This window comes from Bactrocera dorsalis, unplaced genomic scaffold, assembly GCF_023373825.1.
Source record: "Bactrocera dorsalis isolate Fly_Bdor unplaced genomic scaffold, ASM2337382v1 BdCtg031, whole genome shotgun sequence".
NCBI lineage: Eukaryota > Metazoa > Arthropoda > Insecta > Diptera > Tephritidae > Bactrocera > Bactrocera dorsalis.
In genome coordinates this window covers 89757-111164 of record NW_026038082.1, presented here as the reverse complement: position 1 = coordinate 111164, position 21408 = coordinate 89757, and the positions used below count along the sequence as shown (strand labels likewise).

The window sequence follows — 21408 nt, the reverse complement described above, 5'->3', positions numbered from 1 at the left end:
GCATGCTTAATGGATACAGTTTATGTTAAAAATTATAAACTGTTAAAAGATTTATATAATACCATACACAATTTTTTTTTCTCAAATAACCATTACATATTTGAAGCGCAATAAAACAGCAATTATTAAATTTGATTTTTGATTTATTTATTCAATGAATACTTTATTGATTTTTTCATCACTTTTGTGTAGCTAAATTGAATTCGTATAAGGTTTCGCTTTATGTATTTTTGTAGTGTAGTTTTTTGGATGGTTTTTTTAATCATTTGGACGCAATATAAAACTTATTATAAAATTTCATAGGTTTCACTTAAAAAGCAAAGTATAAATTTGTGTTAGTATAAAAGTTAACAACTTAGGAATACAATTACCATTTTAACTAAGCAGAACAAACTTATTTTAAGAAATATTTTAATAAATTAACAGTAATTTAATTTAAAGGATTTACTATACTATGCTATAGGTATATACATACTTACTGGTTTACAAAAACGCACTGTTTAAATTCGATTATAAAACTCATTAAGTAACTGCAAATTGTAAAAATAGAATATGTATGTATATGCATTCTTACAAAAGCGGTTATAATTAACTTTTTAGTTGTTTTAAAAACGTCTTTTACGCTTTCGAGAATTATTTTTAACATATTTTGCATAAATCCCTAATATAAGTTTACGTATGTATTTATGTATACGTTCTCAGTTGCACCTGTGTGGGTGGAAACACTTGTTTCGAATAACTACTCGAGTTATAACACAATTCATTTAACGATTACTAAATCCGATGAATAAAGGCTTTCAATATATTCCTTTGAATGCGAAATTCGAAATTATCTTTTCTTTTTTTTTTGTGTTGCCTACCTTTTTGAAATTGTTTTTGTTTTTGTGTGTGTTTAATTACCTGCAGTCAGCAGTGCAACTCTTCCACTGAAGAGTAGTTAATAATTCGCTTTCTAAACTTCATGTAATCTACATAGGTTTGTATGTATGTGTGTTTGTTACTACTAAAATTCGCTAAACATTAGAGTTAGTTTGATTTTTTTGCACGGCGTCTAGTGTTGCCAGGACAACCTGTAGAGCTGAGTAAGTGTAACTTCCAGCCACCGTCTAGGGGCAGATGTACATCATCGTGGCACAGTGGGCAACGCGCAGCGCCTGTCTTCAATTCTGTAAAATAAACATACATACAAACATATTTCGCTGCTACAAATAGTAAATTTCACAAAATGCTACCATACCGCGGCAATAGTCTTCCATTTGATGCAAGTCATACAACTGCTTATGCACCGACTCGGTGCAGCGTTCACACATCACATAACTATCCTTGGCCTCGCATTCCTCTATAAAACATATAAATAACAGTACATTGAATGAGAGCTTGAAGCAGGTATGGCGGTTTTTCGGTACTTACTTGTGAGATGATAATTTAAGGCCGCCACTTCCAGTACTTGGCTGCATTGAGGGCACTTGGTTAGGAAAGGACAGGACTTCCAGTAGTGTCGATCCAATTGAGACTGATCGCTGCTACTGCAGCACCAATCGCAAAACGGGCAATGGCTGGAAAGGTAATAAAAGAATTGCATATAGTCCGAAGGAATTCAATAGTTATACTACAAGAAATATACAAGGTTATGCTTATTGTTACTTAATCCACTTTTAAACCCTGGAAGCTCAGTGGTTCACGTCGTGTGAGGCTTTTATAAGTATGTGATTGAGCGTTAAGTTCGAAAATCTTTATTCATCATACCACGCACTCATCCTAATACTTACAGAGGATGTTTTTGTAATTGTTGTAGCGGCAGAAACGTTACCAAGTGTACGTAACCGGAACGAACGCGGATTGTTTTCCGGCCAAAGACTGTAAATTAGGTAGAATTCTGCCACTCCAACAACAACTTACAGAGGATCTATAGGTTTGATGCTCTAGAATTATTCGTTTAGCGGCACCCCTAGAGGCCACTCACTATACATGCCTCTTTACAATATCTGTTATTTTATAATACTCACATCAAATCGGGTGGTTCTTCTAGTGATTCGGAATTCGAGTTCGAATTTGATCCCTTCCTAGAGTTGCTTGCAGATATCATCGAACGCTTTAGTTGCTCATTGTATTGCTGCTTGCCATTACAGTTAGAGAATGTGCCTACCAGTCCGCCGGTACTGCCACTACTTACTCCGTTACCTCCGCCACTGCTACCACTCGCATACCCATTCGTGCCGCCAAGCGCATGACCGCTTTTACTTTTCAGTATACGCGTCTCAGAGCGACGCATCGGACTGGACTGCAGATCCGGTGATTTTGTGCTATACATATAACCATAAGGACTGCTACGGCTGTCGCTGCCACTACCAGCACCACCGCCGCAGCTACTACCGCCAGCGCTGCCCGTGGCTTGCTGCAAGTGCTCCAAATCATTGCGTCCACGGTTTGGCGGTGGCGTTATTGGATCACTATTATTGTGTGCGGAGTATTTATTTGCTTCTAGCATTTCCTTCTTACGCTCCAAATCCAACTTATCGAATTCGGTGAACAATTGACGATAGAGCAGATTGCGTCTGGTTATATCATCGTCCGGTGGTAGCTGCTTACGCACCAGACGTGGATTCACTTTATATACCAGTAATAAAATACGTTCGGCCACCTTACGCACCGGCTCAGCGGGATGATGTATACCCGAACAACCGCACTCGGAAAGTGCGCGGCAGGTTAAACCGCTATGCTTATCGGTGCCGATGCCTTGACTGAGTACCAATTGTTCCAGCATTTGCATGCGACTAAGCGCCAAACGTGGATGTGTGCCCGAACTAACGCTACGTGAAAGCGCTGGCGCCACCAGATGCTGCTCGATTACCTCTGGACAAGCGGCAATACTAAGTATGGTGTGTTGGGCCAAAGTGTGGATACGCGCTGATGGATCACCAGACTTGGCTAGGAGTTCGGGCAGCAAACGGTCGACGCAACGTGCCACTTCACTTTGCGACACACGTCTAGGCACATATTCGAGAAAGAGCACGCGTACAGTTTCGGTGGCCTGACTGAACACCGAGTAGACAGCGTCGCGTACGGCGCGGTGAAGCAGAAGCGCAGCACTGCGTGCCACCTTGTTAGGACCTGCCGTACTCTCGCTGCCCGAATTGTTTGCATGCGTATTCGACTGTTCGGCATCCACGCCTTTTAGAAAGTTACGCAAACTAATCAAACCATCCTCGCGATCTTGAAATTGCCGCGAATAGAATTGTTCAACCTGCAAAAGAGAAACGGATATTTTGATATTTATAGCAAATATTATGTTATGTGGTCTTACCATATCATTGCCGAACACGAGTATCGGCAGTGCAGCCTGACGACGTTCGCGATCGTTTAAGCGCGAACGTCCGCGATTGGGATCGGCCTCCAGTAGAGCAGTACCCTGACATTCCCTTAAAAATTCATTAGTATTTGAACTACAGTACGAGAGTGTAATGCAAATACATATGATGGGTACATTGCAACAAACACCGATATAGGATTTTTTCATACAGAAAATGCACAATTTTTATATAAAAAGAAAGGAAGAAGAAAGAACAGAAATCAACTAAAAGTACACCGAAATGTTTATGAGGTCGCTACAGGATAATTTATACGCTACAATATACATATGTACAAAACTATTGTTAAAACACAGGGTTTGGACGGAAAGTAATAGGACTGATTTTCTTCCGCCACGACTGTACTTCGTAGCGTGCGCGCACCGACTGGATTCGGTAGAGTACGTTCCTAGCTAAGGAACGAGCGGCTGGTCAGTTGTCTCCCAGCTGTTTCTGTGAATGGTTCAAGCTGAAACTCGGTAAATCTGCGACAGAGACGTTTGATATGAAGCAAGCTTACCCAGATGTGGCTTTAGCAAGAAGTGATGTGTTTGGTGGCAGCAGGCCTGTTTGGAGAGCCTAGAAGAGGCCGCTGATAAATGAGCATATAAAAAGTGGAAACGATGCTCGTTATCTTTTTTGGACATCAAAGGCATCGTCCACCATGAATTTGTTCCTTCTAGACAAACCGTCAACGCCAAGTTTTACGTCGAAGTCCTCAAGAGACTCAAACAACGGGTCAATCGGGTCTGACAAGACATCGCAGCCAATTGGGCGTTGCACCACGGCAACGCCCCGTCTTACACCGCTTTTCTTGTGAACAGCTATCTAACCAAGGCCGGCATTCCAACGCTTCTTTTTTGTTTCCTTACCCGAAAAGGCCGATGAGAGACAAGCATCTTGAGACGACGGAGGGGATCCAAGCAGCATGCATCTCGGCTCTTAAGACTATTCCGGAAAATGCCTTCCGTGACGACTTCAAGCTTGGAAATTGCGCTGGCAGCGCTGCAGGGCTGCATCGACACATTTTTTTAAATCGCCTCAGTTCTATGACGTTCCGTTCAAACCCAGTATATAAAATGTCCGACACCGAGTTGGATGATGTGGCAACTTTTTTACTACGGATAATATTTTTTTCTAGGTATGTAACTCTAAGTGATATAGTAATGAATCGGATGAGTTTTAATCAAATAAGCATCATGCATAAAATTTTCTATGAACTACAAATTATGAGATGATACGGAGATCTATTTTTAAAAAATTAGACCAAGGATCGAATTAGTGCTGTTCTGAAGTTACAGACCTTCGGATTTAGATATTTCTTAACAACGCAAATCGGACAGTAAAATGGACAAGAGATAGTTGGCATTTCATATCAGTGAAGGGACTAAGTTCAACAATGTTACCACTTTTTAAAGAACTTAGACTCCTTTTAGATGTTGTATACTGGAAATCCCTTGATACTTCCATTCGCAGTATCTAATTTTTCCTATATTATGGCAATCAAGTTTTTCGGAAAAGGCAATTCACTCGACACAATTTTTTTGACTGATATAAAAGTTACCCTTGGACCTCGGTCCAAAAAAGTGAGGATACTGAGATGTTCTGTAGAAGGTCAGGTACTACTAAAGAAACTGTATATGGTATTCACAGTCCAACGCAGGTTGTCTTAGCAGTTGACTACTTTCTTAATCTACCACTACAATACTCTAAAATAAACTCTGTGCTACTCGTATTTACGACCACGCACCAGAACACCATTAAACTTACTGTCTCAACGCCGGTACAGCGCGCTCTTCATAATCTTCATAGGAATTTCGTGGCGCACTCTTGTTTCTACGGCGCAGCGAACCTTGACGGCTGGACATGGGCGAACTATGACGACTGGGACTACGTCCTTTCCCCAACTTGGGCGAAACAGGTATGTCGTCGTGTGATTTCCGCAGATTCGCATTTGATGAGAGTGAGAGAGTTTCATTTGCATGAGTTTGTGCTATACCAGCTGGTGCAGAATTGGTAGTACCACCACAACCGCCACCGCCGCTCGAACTACAACCATCCAGAGAGGAACGATCGTCTTGTACGCTCTTCGGGCTCATTGTGCTTGTTTGGTAGTGCGCTTCGGCTAGCGCTTGTGCGACGTCTTGCAGGCTTGGCGCAGGTGGCAATATCGGTTTGCTGGCATACACTTCGCTGGCCAAATCATTGGAAGCATTTAAGCCGTTCACTTCCAGCAAATCGTTGACTAACAAGTGTTTTAACACCACTGACTTGTACATTTCTATTTGCTCTTTCCGCAGCTTAGCGGTCGTGAAATCCTCCTGTTGCACCGCCTGACGTTTAGCCAGCGCATAACGGCCCAAACGCTCACCGGCCGTGCGCAGCGCTGTCATACAAAGTTTCAGTTTGCGCGCATACTCGAAACGTTCTGCACCAACCGCCTGCAATTTCTTTTCCTCCATTTCACGTATAATCTCCGCAATGGACTCCTCGACATACATCGAAAAAAGCAAATCATCGCATATGGAGACCAAAGCCGGCTCAGCCGCAGGCCCAGTCGGGCCAACTAAATCGGTATTGTTTTGCTCATTGCTCACAGCTGCAGCGCCGTTGCCATTGCCGCCGGCGTTCTGCGACTCAGCTTGCGCAGCACTTTCTGTCGCTGCAACGGTTACATTCCGATCCAACTCTTCGCCCAAGACGTTGACTGCAATCAGCGCAACTTGTTCGTCCGGATTATAGTCATTGTGATGTGCGCCGCTGAGGCGCAGCTTCAGATGTGTACCGCGTCGCGGATTCACCGACACGCTTTGCAGTTCACGTGACTTGTAATTGGTGGCCGCGTTGTCGGAGAGCGCCACAAAGCCGAGGAAATCGAAGCACTGTGAGGATGGTGTGCTCGGTATGCCCTTGGGCGAGTAGTGCAACCATAGCTCAACTTTCTCAGCTGATTTGAAGAATTGAAAAGAGAATGTTGAGTTGATTTTTTTATAAAAATTATTTAAGCATTTGATTACTTACGAATATGGAACTGATGTGCTAAGATTTGTATACGACATATCTTCGCTGGTCGGTGGAAACGCAGTACGATGTCGTGTGGTGTGCTAGTGTTACCGGGGGCGCTACGCCAACCATGCACTGTAGGACCATGTGTGTTGAGTTCGCTAGCAGGAAAGGCGGGGTCTTCATCTAAACGAGAAAGAGGAATTGAAAATAGTTAGAATAGTTGCATAGTTTCAGGCGTTTAGCGTGTATATGTTTATCTTTTTAGAATAACAACTTGGAAATTAATAAAAGGGACCTCCATCATATTATGGACAATTAATGAAACAAATATTAGTGGCTCGGCATTTTTCATAAAATCGCTGTCGCATTAACTATGCATCGTCAGTTCCTTTATGAGCCACATTTCCATAATTAAATTGACAACACCTTTTATTACACGTTTCGATATACATACATGCATACAATTATAAGTATTATATTTTGATTTGCTCAACCAGAGAATGTAGAAAAATTGTATTATGTTCTCTGGCTCATACTCTCATAGTAGCAGCTGAGCGCCTTGCCCGTAAATTGAGTAACTCCAAAATTAAGACTGACATAATCTCAATGAACAACAAAATAAACAAACAAACAACTAACGTGTTGAGTGGCAACATAAGTACATATTATACATAGCAAGAACAAAACAAAGTCATAAACGCGGAGTAAAAGAGCTTTCGAATCCAAGTAACATAAATATCATATGTAAGTGTGTCTGTGCGTAGAGATGCCACGTACGTTTGAGTAAGCAGGTTTCCAAATTAGGGAAGTAATAACCCAATAGAACATTTTTATTATTTTTTGTATTTCCAAGTATTCCCAACTATTCTAAAATATTTAACAATTTGAAGATGCGTGCAACATATTCAAGTAATTTGCAAAGGATTCTCGAGATAAGGTATTAGTACATTTAAAAAAATTTTATTAAGAATTTATGTTTTATATACCTTTAAATACTATTTCTACTTGAAAAAAATATATTTTTTTTATATACATATGTATATGTAATACATACATATGTACATATATGTATATTGGACAGTAGAAAAAGTCTTTTCGTATTTCTAATCAAACTTCAACTTATTTTTTTTATATTTATACTTATAAATAAATAAACAATACCATTTTGATGGACAGTTTGTACGGCAGCTACATATATGATGCACCGTTGCTTTGAACAATAACCTATACCAAATTTAAAGAAGACATCTCGTCAAATGAAAATTGTTTCCTACATGCACTTCAACCTAATCAATCTATTTGTATGGCAGCTATATGCTATAGTGATTCGATTTCGGTTATTCCGATAAATAAGCAGCTTTATGGAGCCGGAAAGGCCAGGTGCAAAATTTCAGATGGATTGTCGGTATATCTCAGTAGCGCGTTGCGATTTTTATAATGGGTAAAAACATCGAACAAAGAATTTGTCTATAATTTTGTATTTCTAACCACATATCGTGTGCCGAATCGTTGCGAATGTTAGAAAAGACTTACGGTGATTTAAAAATACAAGCCCACGGGTGGTACAAAACCTAAAAAGACGGCCGAGAGATCTTAAACTGATGAGAATATATAAAAAGTGAAGGATATAGTGCTTGAAAATCGTAAGGGAAGGGTAAGGGAGATGGCAAAAGAGCTCGACATCTCTCACAAGTCCGTTTTAAAGGTTTTGGTGGATATCTTGGGTATGAAACGTGTTCTTGCTCAACTCGTCCCGATAGAGTTTAATTGTTTTTGAAAAAGATTACAGTTGTGGCCGAATTTAGAGCCAAGAATGCAATGAATACCATCGATGAACTACCGTATTCACCAACTGTGGATCCGTGCGATTTTTTCTTGTGTCCCAAACTGAAATTGTCGCTCCAAGGAACCCGTTTTTAGTCGAACGAAATAAAAACAAACTCGCTGAAGGAGCTGAAGACCATCCTAAAAAGTGCTTATGAAAAGTGTTTGGAGGACCGAAAAAATCGTTCACAAAAGTGTATTACATCTGGTGGGGATTACATAGAAGGCGACAAAATAAATATTGATAAATAATTAAATATGTTACGTTTTATTTACAATACAGGTTCTTTTTTGTCAAAATGCATACAGCATATTGTCTCTGACATTTCTTTAATTAGCACTTAATTTGGACAAAATTAAAACGAAATTAAAAAAGCAAGGAATTTACCGTTCCTTTCTTATTTTCCAAAGTTAACAAATTGAGTCAATGCTCTCACTAGTTCATTTTACACTAGCTCAAGCTCTCCCTACAGGGTATGCATGCGTCATGCTCTGACGTGGGCTTTTTTAGTTTTATTCGCTCTGGCGCTCTTGATAATATACCCCACCCCTTGCGTTCAACCAACTTCATCATACATCCAATCAGCTGAGCAGTAGACAAGCACAAGTGTAGAATGAATATAAGTACTTAGAAATTTAGCACCGAGACACGTTAGTTACACTCAAAACACAGATCGCATCAGAATTAACACAACAACGTGCTGTTCGTAGTAAAGTGCTGACGATAAACAAATATTTGACACGACGAATTAATTTTGATGAAATAACTTGTATACTTAAAAGTGCTAACATAAAGTGAATTTTTTTACGCATTTGTGAAACATAAAAGTCTAAAATGACAGCAGAAACTGATCAAGTGACTAATTCCGGCGCGCCGGCGACCTCATCGTCGGGAAAAGCATTCCACTCGATTTGGCTGCAGTTGCAAAGTCTCCTCAACACTATCAATCACATTTTGATCGCACTAGTTGGCCTCTACTTTACAGTCTTGGGACGCAGTCTAAATTTCCAAGACACCGCAATGCATGCCTTCCTAACCGTCATTGGGGTATGTAGGGGTCTGCAAGATTTTGTAGATTGACGGCAGTTTTTATTACAGGCGTACCGTAGTAGTTATCAGTTAACTTTTGTGATATTCATTTTAAAGCAGTTCAAAGTGCGCGACCCTTCGACTTCGTATAGCTTCTAAGCGCCGTTTTCTCAATGTCAGTTAAGTTATAGTTAAAAACAAGGTTCTTTACCGAGAAAAGGAGTCTTGATTAAGTTAACCGGAAGTTAACTGGTAGATGGCTGCTAACCAGACATTGGAAAAACGGTTCTAAGCCTGCATATCTTATCGAGTTATTGACTTTTAGTATTTATGATAGCGATTAATTGAGTAAGACATGTGGCATAACTATTTGAGTTATCTCTTGACAGTAGTTTATGCTCTGTATGTATGTAGCTGTGCAAATACATAAGTGTGTTAACAAATTTGTGCCTACTCATTCCAAATTGCATTTTTATTGAAGGGCTTACAAATTTGGTATTACATTCTTATCGAACACAGGTGTATATACATATAATAAACCGATTTTTTTATGCAGACTAGTTTTTCATGATGATTTGCATTTTTTTAGAATTACTCATATTAGTGTTTAGAACAGACTCGAATAGCCTTAGATGTATATCAGGTCTAGTAAAAAGAAATCCATTATTTTTCCAAGAGATGGCTTTAGTAATCTGCATCTCGGAACACCATATAACAAATTTTGTACTCAAAGTGATGAACAACAGCAAAGTAAAAAAAGCACTGTGTTTTCCACTTCATCACCGAAACGGACCAAAACGCCAGCCAAGCGGCTGGAAATTTGAACAATTTTTAAGTTCCTACCGTAAGATCCAATCGCACGCAATTTTATTTCTGTCGAATCTGTTTTGGTGATTTTGACGTCAAAGATGAACCACGCTGTGGAAGCCCATTTGTCAAAAACACTGATAAAATAATGGAAATAGTGGATTTCGACTATCAGGAAAACATTGTATCCATTCTATAGGAGCTAAAAATGGCCCAAAAAATATCATTCGGCCAAACTCTTTATTCGAACGTGTACCGCCAACAGTTCGATCGTCTGAAGCAATCGCGCAGAAGCGGCCGGGCTACATTGTTAGTGAGTCGCCAGAAGCTCCGGAGCTTGGTTGGGAGATACTTTTGCATCGACCTTATAGCTCGGACCTGGCATCAAGTGATTACTATCAGTTCCTGACTATGGGGAATGATTTTGTTGTTGAAAAATTCGTCTCAAGAGAAGTACGTGGAAGTCGAGTGACAGAGTCTTTTGCGACTATGGATGAGGGGTTTCTATGCGAGAGGTATTACGAAATTATCCTCAAAGTGGCAACAAGTTATCGAACAAAACGGTGGTCAGATAATTATAAATTAAACTTTCGTTTTAATGCAAAACTAATGAATTTCGTTTACTAGACCCAATAATATTCTAGAGGCTGGTTGTTTCGGATAAGAACAATAATCAGCACTAGTCATACTACCAAATTTTAGGTGCAAGAAAAGAGGGTATAACTCTGTCTTTGACGACTTTTTTTGAAAAATGTGAATGTTCAAGCCAGTCTTAAGTACTATTTATGCATTATAAAACCTTAGGTCGCTCTTTATGAAGTAATGGGCCGTATTTTGTCTATGAAATCTCAATTGGCAAAAATACTGCAGAAGTAGAACAAAACTAAAACTAATTTATGAAAAAGGACAAAACATATATTTCGAACTTTGAGAAAGCGTTAAAACTTTTCATAAAATTTAAACTGACTAACAATATATCAAACTAATTTATGCGCAAATAAAACAATAAATTTGTAAATAACTTTTACTGACACTTCCATCCTTACTTACACAAATATTTTACTCAACCACAAAAATAGTACCATGTCCTCATGGCCGAAGCACTGATGTCACATTATCCAATCAACTTCGTAACGAATCGTTTCACTCACCGCACTAAATCAAAAATTCACGGCGTCATACAATTGGTGGGCGGTGCGATGGCTTTGCTGGGCTCCATTGGTAAAATCTCGCAGACGGAAGTGCACTTCACCACGTGGCATGGCAAAATAGGTAAGAGTCAAGGTTGCAAGTAATAAGCGGCCAACACACGCACACACACACATACACATATACACAAAATATCTGCTCAATAGCGCCACAGAGAAGTAAACACCACAAATCCTTTGCAATTTCCAGGTCTTGCTGCCACATTCCTCTGCATCGTGAATCTGATTGGCGGCACCGTCACCTATTTTCAACCCAAGTTCATACGTAAATCTCACCCACCGGCGGTGCTGAAATTCAGGCACAATCTATCTGGCATGGTCGCCTTTACGCTGGGCATGTTGGCCATCTTCCTTAGCTACCGCACTAAGTTCACCTATAAATATGTGGATCCGGAATTTATTGTAGTCTTAAGTTTGGCGACGGTTTTGGTGTATGTCTTCACAATGATTGCGCCGATGCGTTCCTTTTTAGATAAACTTAAATATCGGAAGCAACAATAACAAGTATTTCCATGTTTGTACTCAGTATGCTTAACTCATAGTTTATTTGACGGTAATTAGTAAATTATTTAAAAAAAGAAGTGAGGAAGTTGTTCTTTAATTTATTTTAGTTTGTTATTTAGCATTGCCAACAACTATTCAGTCATGTTGAAGTTATTGTTCATTAATAAACGCTTAATTTTAATGCCAACCTTGGTCGAAAGTCTTTATATCAATGCTGCATGAGCAGAGTGTGAAAAATTGTGCTGTAAGGCTTCAGGATGTCGGGTATATGAAGAACACCCCTAAATTCACTTATTCTATAACTGCATGCCTGCAAACTTGGATCACTGGGTGCAGAGGCAATTCGTGACGTCGTTTTCTTTCACATACCGGCGAATGATGAGTGGATGGGAATGAGTCGCTTAAGAAGAGACTCAGTAAGTCTGCTGGATGCAGTGAAATGCAGCAAGGAAGTTTCAAACTTGTCAGAATACTGTTGTCCTAACTACGACAGGATGCATCTTGATGTTTCCTATCGAATCCCTGCATAGTGAGGCCCGTATGCTCACAGTTAAGCAGCAAAATAAACTCCTCTCTAAGCAGTACCTGCACAGAAATCATCTCTACGGTCACCTACTTTTATCTGAACCGCCAAGAGCATTCTCAACTATCGACGACATGAAACAATACGCCGACCAGACTTCGGACGCAACTAACTTCCGGCAAGCACTGACCGCCATTCACAATGGAGCCACTAACAGCTTCAAAGACTCCCTTTCAGTGAATGGCGTACTTGGAGAAAAGCCACCACCCATTGTGGACGAAGAGATCGAGTTGCCGCGAGAAACGAGAGTGACACTTACGCAGCTTCGTTCTGGGTACTGTAGAAGATTAAGCTCCCACTTATCCAGAATAGACCCCGATATATCTAATATATGTCCAGCGAGCAATGAGTCCCCGCATGACACTGGCCACTTCTTTGCATGCCCTACTAAGCATACGTATCTGACACCCTTCTCCCTTTAGCGCGACTCCGTCGAAACAGTAAGTTTCCTGGGATGATGAAGTCGACAATTTATTTAGTCCTTACCATCCTAGCCGGGATTAGGTACCCGTTCCAACAACAACAACAAGAGACGCAGTGAGTTTTTCACGTATGGGTCAAAGGCGAACTTTTCTGTAAGGAACTCTCAGTCAACCTTAGCACGCATTCATGCGGTTATCCTAAAAATCTTGACGGAAGCTAATTGTCAAAGTTGAATGGAAAGGGCTGAGGTTGAAACATCCAAACACTTTCTCCGCTATTATCTAGTCTTTGCCTGACTGAGGTTGAAACATCTCGGCAGTCTTACCTTCGGTGAACCAGAAGATATAGGAGTTTTAGGTACCACAATGGACCGAAGTTCTAAGCTGTCCAAGTGAGATCCTTGTTAGGATCCAAGTGAGCCCCTTTTTAGCATCGATCAGGTCAGATAAAGCGCAGATATCGACTTTTTGTGGGAAGCCGACGTCAAAGAGGCAATCGGCAAAAATATTTTTTTAAGAATATTCATCACTTACCAACTGAAACTATCTTAAATTAATGCAGTGCAGGTAAAAGTTTCCAAAAAGGTGAAGGAACTGTTTATTATAAACGAATTTCTACGTTCAAGCTGCTTGCATATATTGTATTATACACATACACATACCACTTTATCGAAATCACCGAGAAAAACTTGGCCTACCTCCAGGCAGACTTGTCAAATACACATTACTTGCAAACGATAAAAGAGATCGCTGCACTTTCCCTATGCAGCATGCCCCTTTCATTTCAAAATATCTGCGACAAACTAGTATAAACGCATAAAATGCACACATTTCAAATAATTATATGTTACATACAATTATATTTCCTTCAAAGCAGGCAGGAAACGCCTGAATGTAGGCATAGACAATGAACTCTTGCAGAGCAATACAAGACTTCCGTTGAACGTACCGTTATGTACATATATGAATTCAATGATATAACTATTCTATAAAAAACTAACGGTAAAATAACGATTTGGTGTGTGTGTGTGTGCACAAAATGTTAAAAAAGCAAAACGCCGTAACTGCTGCAGCCCATTCGGGTTAAAAAGCTGTCTGCTGCATGATTTGAGGCGTAAACAAGCAGCTTCAAGGGAAATCTGTATAAAAAACACACACATTCATAAAAAAATAACAGTATATATAGCAAATCTAAGTGCAAATTTAAAGCGCAGTTTTATTGCATATTTTGCGGCATTTTCGGCATAAAATGCGGTGTGTGTGCACACAAGTAGTCATCTGCGATATGAAAAGTTGGCATTTGTGGCCGCGGAGTGGCTAGAAAGCGAGTGGCGAGTGGCGGCAGGGCATGCCAAATAAATGGGCTTTAAGTGCCAAACTAACTTCTTCGTATAATGCAGTTTCGTTTTTGCCGCGTGCACATAAACGAGATAACTGCAATTTTTTGACGATTTTTAAAGCAAATCACGACTATGGCATAAAAAGTTGCGCGATATATTAAATCATATATCTAAAAAAGATATTTATTTAGACTAAAAATCTACCAACAAATATTTATGACAAGCTTTCTTAAGTTAGGGGTGGATAAGAAGGCTTGACCTAACCTGAAAAAGAGTTATCTTTATTAAAAACGGTTTTCACAACAATATTCTGATTCAACTCAACCAGCTGTGATAACATTAAATTTCATTTAAGCAAAGATGCTTAAATTATGACGGCCCATCATCATTTGGACGGAGTAAAAACTCTTGATTAACTGCTACAATCCGCAAATGAAATGAAAAGAAAAAAATGTATACAAGTTGTGCCAACATTACTGATTGCAGCATGCATACAGAACGAAATGCATTTACAAATCTACAATGGAAGGCCTTGAGCGCAACTCAGCGGCCTTGTACGGTTGCCTACAGCAGTGACTGTGCATTCACGCCAAGAAGTATGCTACGCCCCACACACAATTACTCTGAACAATGAATCGCCAACAAATGGGATGTTAATAAGGGCTAATACCAGCTTAATATTTTCAATTAAGAATTAAAATATTATCTTATTACATCATTCAGCATGTTCTGCCGCTAAGGAGTGCATTAAGCTGCCGATTTGGGCCTTACACTTCACTTGTGTCATGAGGCTACCACAAAAAATCACACACACATATATATTACTATATGGAAATACACGTGTTGTGTAGATAGTAATCAAAATAAATGCAAATACTTTCACACACACACACAAGTACATGTGTTTTGACGAGAGTGCTTTGGTCGCGCATTCAATCGAACACAAATGGGCAAGCAGGGCAGCCACCGCACAGCAGGCGACCAAACAATAACCTAGCCCACTAATTGCCAACTATGTAGGTGCATATATCAAGCACCGTTAGGTGGACAAGTGGCGCTCGATTGCATGTCTGTCGCTACACAAAGCACTTACATTTATTACCGTTATGTGTGACAGATTATTTTGTACATTTTATTTAATTTTCCACTAAGTGCAACGTTCATGTAACGGAAGGGGCCGTCGGAAAAGCAATAAAATTCCCATTTCATAGGAGGCACGAAACAATTAATATTTATTACGTTGAGGACTTGGTGTGTTATTTGCAAAATTTTTTATTAATCAAAACTGATGTTTATGAAGCAGCGATGGCGAACAAATAGCTCGAAGATTAAAGGGCTACATTTTACAATAATCGATGACTAATTTCGTGAAGTTAGCGTGCCGTATAACAACTTGTATGTACGGCAGCTATAGCTATAGTGGTCCGATCTGAACAATTTGTTGGGAGAATGTACCGTTACATTAGATAAAAGTTCATCTCAAATTTCGTTGCGATTTATTGTCAAATAAAAAAATTTTCCGTACAAAATCTTGCTTTCGATCGTTGATTTTGTATGGCAACTATATGCTATAGTGGTTCGATCTGAACAATTTCTCCAGAGATTGTTACGTTGCTTCGGAAAACAAGTTGTGCCAAATTTCGTGAAGATATATTTTCAAATAAAAAAATGTCCATACAAAGACTTGATTTGGCTGAGGTACCAACCCGCGTATATACAAGAAGACAGACATGTCTACCAAAAATCGACTCCGCTCGTCATTCTGATCATTAATATATATACTTTATAGGATCTCCTGAGTATTGGAAACTGCATAACTAAGTTAGCATGTATTAAGGGTATAAAAAGTAAATTTTTACAGCTCAGCCTTATACTTCAGCTAAAGCCTTGGTGTAGTGCGTATAGCTGAAAGAGTAAACAGACAAAGTAGACAGTAGAAACAAAGGAGTCTAAACTTAAAATCCGGTAGCTGCCAAGACATTGATAAGCAAACAATGTCTACATGTTTTACTATTTGACCCAGTTATACATAAGTAGAAACAATTTACTTATTTCACATTGCAGCTTTTAGGCGCACTTTCTGAAAAAAGTATTTTATTTATTTACGAGTACACTTTCGAACAGATTCTGAACTAAATTTGGCTTTGAAATAATTAAAACTTAAATATTTACCTAAGACACGGACATTCTGTAATAAAATTACTAATTTATTCATAAACAACATATGTATGTATATATATTACGTAGGTGCACTTCTGAATGGATCGAACTGTCATACATAATCAAAATATGTGCACAGCAAAAGTCCTAACCGGCGCACATAAAGAGTTTGCTAACTGACCAGCTAAATTATTTACGGAGCACGATTGCTAAGGATACAAATGTCCAGGTGCAAGACAAGTGCCAGCTGTACACATACAATATTACAAAAGAGAATTGGTTGTTGCAACATACATAGTTATCTGCTTACATGCACGAGTACATACGTATGAACATACTCACGAGCACATATGCAAGTTTGTGTGTCACAGAACTTCGGGGGCGAAGTGTTAATGAATCTCATAGAAAAAGGGAATAAAAAAAATAAATTTCTGCGATGGTAAGGACTTGAAGTTAATACAAGTAAGCAATAATTAATACAGCCAGTGCACGTATACTACAATACATACACACATACATAACTATCTATTTACAACTTGAAAATCGTTGCATAAAATCATTTCGAAGTGCAACAATGCATTATCAAGTACCAAAGGAAGGCGTAAAAACTCTTCGTGTGTAAATAAGTGCAGCGGCTGGCTGGCTGTAGCCTGAATAACGGCAGTTGGGGCAGGAAGGCGTGATTTATCGATTTCTCCAGTTACGAGCCACACGCTGCCATACTCATAACCAAATGATTACGCATTGTGGAGTTCATCTAAAGGAATTTTCCCCACAAAAACTAAGCCATTAAATGTGTACATTTTCTTTATCGTAATAAGCTAACTAAGCGCTTCCTCAGATAATTTGTAGTACTCACCGGTGGCGAAAACAACATTGAATGGTATTTTTTTGGCCATTTTCGTCGCTCAGCAAAATTTCTCAATAAAAAGATGCTTAAATGTGTAGGATTTTTAATTATATTTAATAGTTGAAGGTTGCTTTTATGTGTCCCACTTTTTTAAATGCACTCTTTCTTATTGCTAAACTATTTCTTCACATATTTGCCAGGTTTTTTAAATTTTGTTGTTATTTTTTTTAGAGATCTTTTAAAGCCTTGTGCTGGAATTTCACCGTGCACCCATTTAAGTACACTTTTCCACTAATTTCGACTGTTCCGAAGGTATTAATACGTATCCGTTCCAAATGCAACTACCAGTTTGTGTCCGTCCAACTGTTAATATTCCTTTACCGTCAAAAAGCACGCATGACATTCGCGTAACAACAAAATTAACGCATGCGTGATTTGCCCAAGTCACAAACAGCTGCTTTTGTTTACGTTGGCGGTGTTTTGCTACACGTTTGTAGGGTTTGTTTGTGTATGCACACATATGAATGAGCCTCGTTCATAGCGATATTTCTATTCGATATGGACTTAAGACTTATTACTTATTTCAGATTAGCTTAGATAGCTTTCTATTAATATAATATTTATTTCACAAAACCAGCTATTTGATACAATTTTAATGTTTACTCGGAAATTGTTTGTGTTGGCAATGTCACTTATTTGACATTCACAGAACACGTCAGCCGGTGGATTAGTTTACCTCTAATTCTATTAACTGCCCATCTATATATTATCGTTATTAATTAAAAGTTAACTACTGAAATATTATGTCTACAAGTGCACATAAATACAGTATATTGCTTCCTACATACAAAGAAAAAGAAAATTTGCCAATTATAATATGGCTAATTGTGAAATACCTTGGAGAAAGGTAAGTGCTGTACAATGTAAACACTAAAAAGTTATACATTTTCCTTGCTTCCAGTGGTCATAAATACGAAATTATTATTATTGATGATGGCAGTCCAGATGGCACTTTAGATGTTGCTAAAGATTTGCAGAAAATCTATGGTGAAGAGACCATAGTGCTTCGACCGCGCGGGTCTAAACTGGGACTTGGTACTGCATATATACACGGCATAAAACATGCTACAGGTGATTTTATTATCATAATGGATGCAGACTTAAGTCATCATGTAAGTATTAAAATTTTATAAGAATTAATTCAGCCCATTGATAAATATAATTAATATCTCATCTATAGCCTAAATTCATTCCAAAGTTCATTGAACTACAAGCGAAGGAAGACTACGACATAGTATCTGGCACAAGGTACAGCGGTGATGGCGGTGTTTTTGGTTGGGATTTCAAGCGTAAGCTGATTTCGCGTGGTGCCAATTTTCTTTCCCAAATTTTACTACGCCCAAATGCTTCAGATCTGACAGGATCTTTTCGTTTATACAAAAAGAATGTACTTGAGAAATGCATTGCCAGTTGTGTTTCCAAGGGATACGTTTTCCAAATGGAAATGCTAGTGCGCGCTCGTCAGCACGGTTACAGCATTGGAGAAGTGCCAATAACGTTCGTGGATCGTTTGTATGGTTCTTCGAAATTAGGTGGCACAGAAATTATACAATTTGCCAAAAATTTATTGTACTTATTTGCTACTACGTGAAACTAATATATTAAAGTATTTAATTACTATTTCATAAAATCTTAAAACCTTAATAAAATATCGATCGCATAAAAAATTAATTAATTGAAAAATTTATTCAGTTTTTTTTTCTTTTCTCATAGAAACAATATAAGTACTTAAGATTGCAACATTGGTTTTCCATTAACATCCCTGTGTTTTATTACATATCTGTGTCAAATGACGGAATCGCAAGAACAACAACAAAGTAGATATTGGCAGTCGCACAAAAATCTAAAATTTGTGAAGTTCAGGCATATAAATATAAAATTTTTGATTATTTCGTGAACTAACGCAACTCTCTTGTTTGCATACTAATTTACAAATTTGCATTTTGATAAATAACTTAAAACGAATACATTCGAGCACGAAAGTTGCGAGTTGCTCTTGCAACAACAATACTGCGTGGTTGAACGCAAAGACACAACAGTGAATAAAAAGCACGCGAAAACGAAAGTTCGACTAGTATCTATAAAATTATTATCCTCTCTTCTACCCGCCCAGTTGCATTTACACTAACGGCTACGTCTTGGATAAAGAAACTCTTCCAATTGCCAAAGAAGTAAGATGTCTGTAGCAGAATTTCTCAAGGACCTTCCCAGTCACAATGCACAAAATTTTTCGCAATTTAACATGGAACAAGGACTTCGTACATCACAGAAAAGGCCTTCCGTATATCTACCTACAGAAGATGTGCCATCGGAGCAGCACATTGTGATGGATAAACGTTGCGTGTTATTGAGATATCTTAAACAACAATGGGATAAAAAGACATTACCTCGGAAACGTGATCACACCAACGGCGATGCAAACGTGGGTAATGGCACAGCGAATAACAGTTGTAAAAAACGTCCACGATTGGATATAAACCAACTTGTTTAAAACACCTTGGATTATGAGTTGTAAAGTGGGCGGGGCATCGAGCGCAGCACGAATAACCAAATTGTGTCTGGCATGCGCTTAAAAGTATGACAACTTGCTGTTATAATTTACTAAAAATTGAATTATTTTTTGTTTTTTATTAAAACAACACTTCAAGAAATTTTTGGTTTTAAAATTATATGTTTGTATAGCATCCTCCTTAGTGCTGTACAAAATCAACGAATTATAATCGGCAACATAAACCCTAAATAAATATATTCCTGAATGATTTTAAAACCCTCGTAAAAAGGGGTTCTGTACAAACACACAAACAATAGTCTGCAGCTTGTTAAATATGGTGCAAATATGCGCCTAGCCATTACACATTAGTTATTAAGATATTATTTTCTAAATATTTGAATATAAGCAATTTTGTAAGTCGCAACTCACATTAACGGAAACTTGGAAATAACTTGTACTAAAAAATAAATTCACACATGCACGCATTAATCAGTTTAGTTTTATTTGAAAGTGATTAAGGAGTAGCAGACCGTCTTCCCGACTGAATAAAATGTATAGTATTCTACAAGAAGGACTTAGTTTGTAAGGGTGTACTTCTAATCTTTCTGCACTTTATAAGTATATTGACTAGATATTATCCGCAACATTTTGTCTGCGTTTTACGAGTTATTCCACTATTTAAGTTTAAAGTTCCTGTTCGGCGAATAAAAGCAATCGAAACCGCATCAGCAACAATTCATCTAAACCACCAAATGCTAGTCGTACAATTCACATCTTATAATGAAGAAACAATCGGGTTTTCGCATTTTTTATTTGCTATACTTATATTACCATTTGCAGTTTATGTTTCGGTATTTCGGTACTTATTAAATGAGCCTTCTCGTTTTTTGTTTTGCGCTCAAGATTTAATGCAATGCTTCTTTAATGGTGACCTAAATCCTTTGGATCTGGTTTGCCGTACTGTTTTTCCCACCAAGCAACAAATTCCTGCTTGCGTTGTTCTCGCTTGGCAAAATATTCTGGATACTGTGCTTTCTCCAAGGGATGCCAATAGTCGATAACCCAATCTGGTGGAATAACTTCTCGTTCAAAGGCGCAGCCACCAGCACTGTTGGCAACTGTAAAAACAAAACCAAATTTTATTTTGCTCATAAATTTCGACTAACATATATCGCTTACAGGTTCTAGGCTGGAAATGTTTGGTCTCGAACAATTCTTGTTCGCCAGCAGCTAACAAGCGAGAGGCTTCCGCCATGTCAGTGACACTACGATTTTTGTCAAATCGTTGGCGCAGTAAAACCGCTCTGTACCGGAAAATATTTCTGAAAAGTAGCGTAATGCACAAGGAAATTAGAAAATATAGTAAATTACATAATATTGTTTTGGATATTCTTGCTTGGGGACCAAACATACTTGCGGTCATACCACGCTTCCAGATTACGTAGTGCTCTCTTGTATAGACTGCATACTTGGCGTGAGTGCGTCCGCACGGTGAACGGTACCGACATTTTTAAGGAAACGCGTCTTCAAAATTTATGTTTTAAAAGGCCTCGTAAAAATCGTCTACTAAATTGCTCCCAAGGTTGTCCAATTTGACTTTTGATGTACGAACAGCTGATGGCAATTGTGGAATGCCACATTTCTATGGTTAAATCTGGCAATAATGTAAAGAACGTACGTTCTCTGTAAATGAAATGTCACTAAAAACTTATAAATAAAGTGGACTCTGTTCTTCAGATTACGGTCTTTTCTGCATTCTCGTAAAAAAGTGTTTGT

The 21408-nt window shown here is 38.6% G+C and overlaps 5 protein-coding genes across 6 annotated transcripts; 3 read left to right on the top strand and 2 right to left on the bottom strand.

Annotated features, from left to right (window-relative positions):
• Positions 1–130: 130 nt before the first annotated feature.
• On the bottom strand, positions 131–17462 carry LOC105232460 (centrosomal protein of 104 kDa). 2 transcript variants are annotated; one of them, XM_049461421.1, is made up of 8 exons: positions 17091–17462; positions 6369–6536; positions 5118–6294; positions 3305–3419; positions 2007–3244; positions 1411–1556; positions 1238–1339; positions 131–1166 (listed from the first exon to the last, which is right to left on the bottom strand). In XM_049461421.1, exons 1-8 carry the CDS (start codon positions 17128–17130, stop codon positions 1027–1029), a joined length of 3126 nt encoding a protein of 1041 aa, XP_049317378.1. In that variant the 5' UTR covers positions 17131–17462; the 3' UTR covers positions 131–1026. The 2 variants fall into 2 exon arrangements, with proteins under 2 accessions (XP_049317378.1, XP_049317377.1); XM_049461420.1 differs by having other exon boundaries at positions 3305–3443; positions 17091–17461.
• On the top strand, positions 8822–11918 carry LOC105232459 (transmembrane reductase CYB561D2). The gene is made up of 3 exons (XM_019992452.3): positions 8822–9225; positions 11094–11286; positions 11413–11918. Exons 1-3 carry the CDS (start codon positions 9013–9015, stop codon positions 11721–11723), a joined length of 717 nt encoding a protein of 238 aa, XP_019848011.2. The 5' UTR covers positions 8822–9012; the 3' UTR covers positions 11724–11918.
• Positions 17463–17770: 308 nt separating the features above from the next.
• On the top strand, positions 17771–18812 carry LOC105232327 (dolichol-phosphate mannosyltransferase subunit 1). Its single transcript, XM_011213979.4, has 3 exons — positions 17771–17988; positions 18043–18253; positions 18322–18812. The coding sequence occupies exons 1-3, from the start codon at positions 17885–17887 to the stop codon at positions 18730–18732; spliced, it is 726 nt and encodes a 241-aa protein (XP_011212281.2). The 5' UTR covers positions 17771–17884; the 3' UTR covers positions 18733–18812.
• Positions 18813–18946: 134 nt separating this feature from the next.
• Positions 18947–20121, top strand: LOC105232326 (DET1- and DDB1-associated protein 1). The gene has a single exon (XM_011213978.4). The coding sequence runs from the start codon at positions 19318–19320 to the stop codon at positions 19630–19632; it is 315 nt and encodes a 104-aa protein (XP_011212280.1). The 5' UTR covers positions 18947–19317; the 3' UTR covers positions 19633–20121.
• A 305-nt stretch (positions 20122–20426) lies between these two features.
• LOC105232325 (NADH dehydrogenase [ubiquinone] 1 beta subcomplex subunit 9) lies at positions 20427–21266 on the bottom strand. Its single transcript, XM_011213977.4, has 3 exons — positions 21046–21266; positions 20812–20954; positions 20427–20750 (listed from the first exon to the last, which is right to left on the bottom strand). Exons 1-3 carry the CDS (start codon positions 21138–21140, stop codon positions 20554–20556), a joined length of 435 nt encoding a protein of 144 aa, XP_011212279.2. The 5' UTR covers positions 21141–21266; the 3' UTR covers positions 20427–20553.
• Positions 21267–21408: the final 142 nt, after the last annotated feature.

Excerpts from the sequence above, each read along its gene's own strand:
- LOC105232459 (XM_019992452.3), top strand. The coding sequence starts at position 9,013 with ATGACAGCAGAAACTGATCAAGTGACTAATTCCGGCGCGCCGGCGACC. Across the intron at positions 9,226-11,093 it reads CCTTCCTAACCGTCATTGGG|TACCATGTCCTCATGGCCGA; the intron begins GTATGTAGGGGT and ends CCACAAAAATAG. Across the intron at positions 11,287-11,412 it reads CACGTGGCATGGCAAAATAG|GTCTTGCTGCCACATTCCTC; the intron begins GTAAGAGTCAAG and ends TGCAATTTCCAG.
- LOC105232460 (XM_049461420.1), bottom strand. The coding sequence starts at position 17,130 with ATGGCCAAAAAAATACCATTCAATGTTGTTTTCGCCACCG. Across the intron at positions 6,295-6,368 it reads AGCACATCAGTTCCATATTC|CTGAGAAAGTTGAGCTATGG; the intron begins GTAAGTAATCAA and ends TCTTCAAATCAG. Across the intron at positions 1,557-2,006 it reads GAAGAACCACCCGATTTGAT|CCATTGCCCGTTTTGCGATT; the intron begins GTGAGTATTATA and ends TTACCTTTCCAG.
- LOC105232327 (XM_011213979.4), top strand. The coding sequence starts at position 17,885 with ATGTCTACAAGTGCACATAAATACAGTATATTGCTTCCTACATACAAA. Across the intron at positions 17,989-18,042 it reads GTGAAATACCTTGGAGAAAG|TGGTCATAAATACGAAATTA; the intron begins GTAAGTGCTGTA and ends CCTTGCTTCCAG. Across the intron at positions 18,254-18,321 it reads ATGCAGACTTAAGTCATCAT|CCTAAATTCATTCCAAAGTT; the intron begins GTAAGTATTAAA and ends TCTCATCTATAG.
- LOC105232326 (XM_011213978.4), top strand. The coding sequence starts at position 19,318 with ATGTCTGTAGCAGAATTTCTCAAGGACCTTCCCAGTCACAATGCACAA.
- LOC105232325 (XM_011213977.4), bottom strand. The coding sequence starts at position 21,140 with ATGTCGGTACCGTTCACCGTGCGGACGCACTCACGCCAAGTATGCAGT. Across the intron at positions 20,955-21,045 it reads GAAGCGTGGTATGACCGCAA|AAATATTTTCCGGTACAGAG; the intron begins GTATGTTTGGTC and ends GCTACTTTTCAG. Across the intron at positions 20,751-20,811 it reads ACATTTCCAGCCTAGAACCT|TTGCCAACAGTGCTGGTGGC; the intron begins GTAAGCGATATA and ends TTGTTTTTACAG.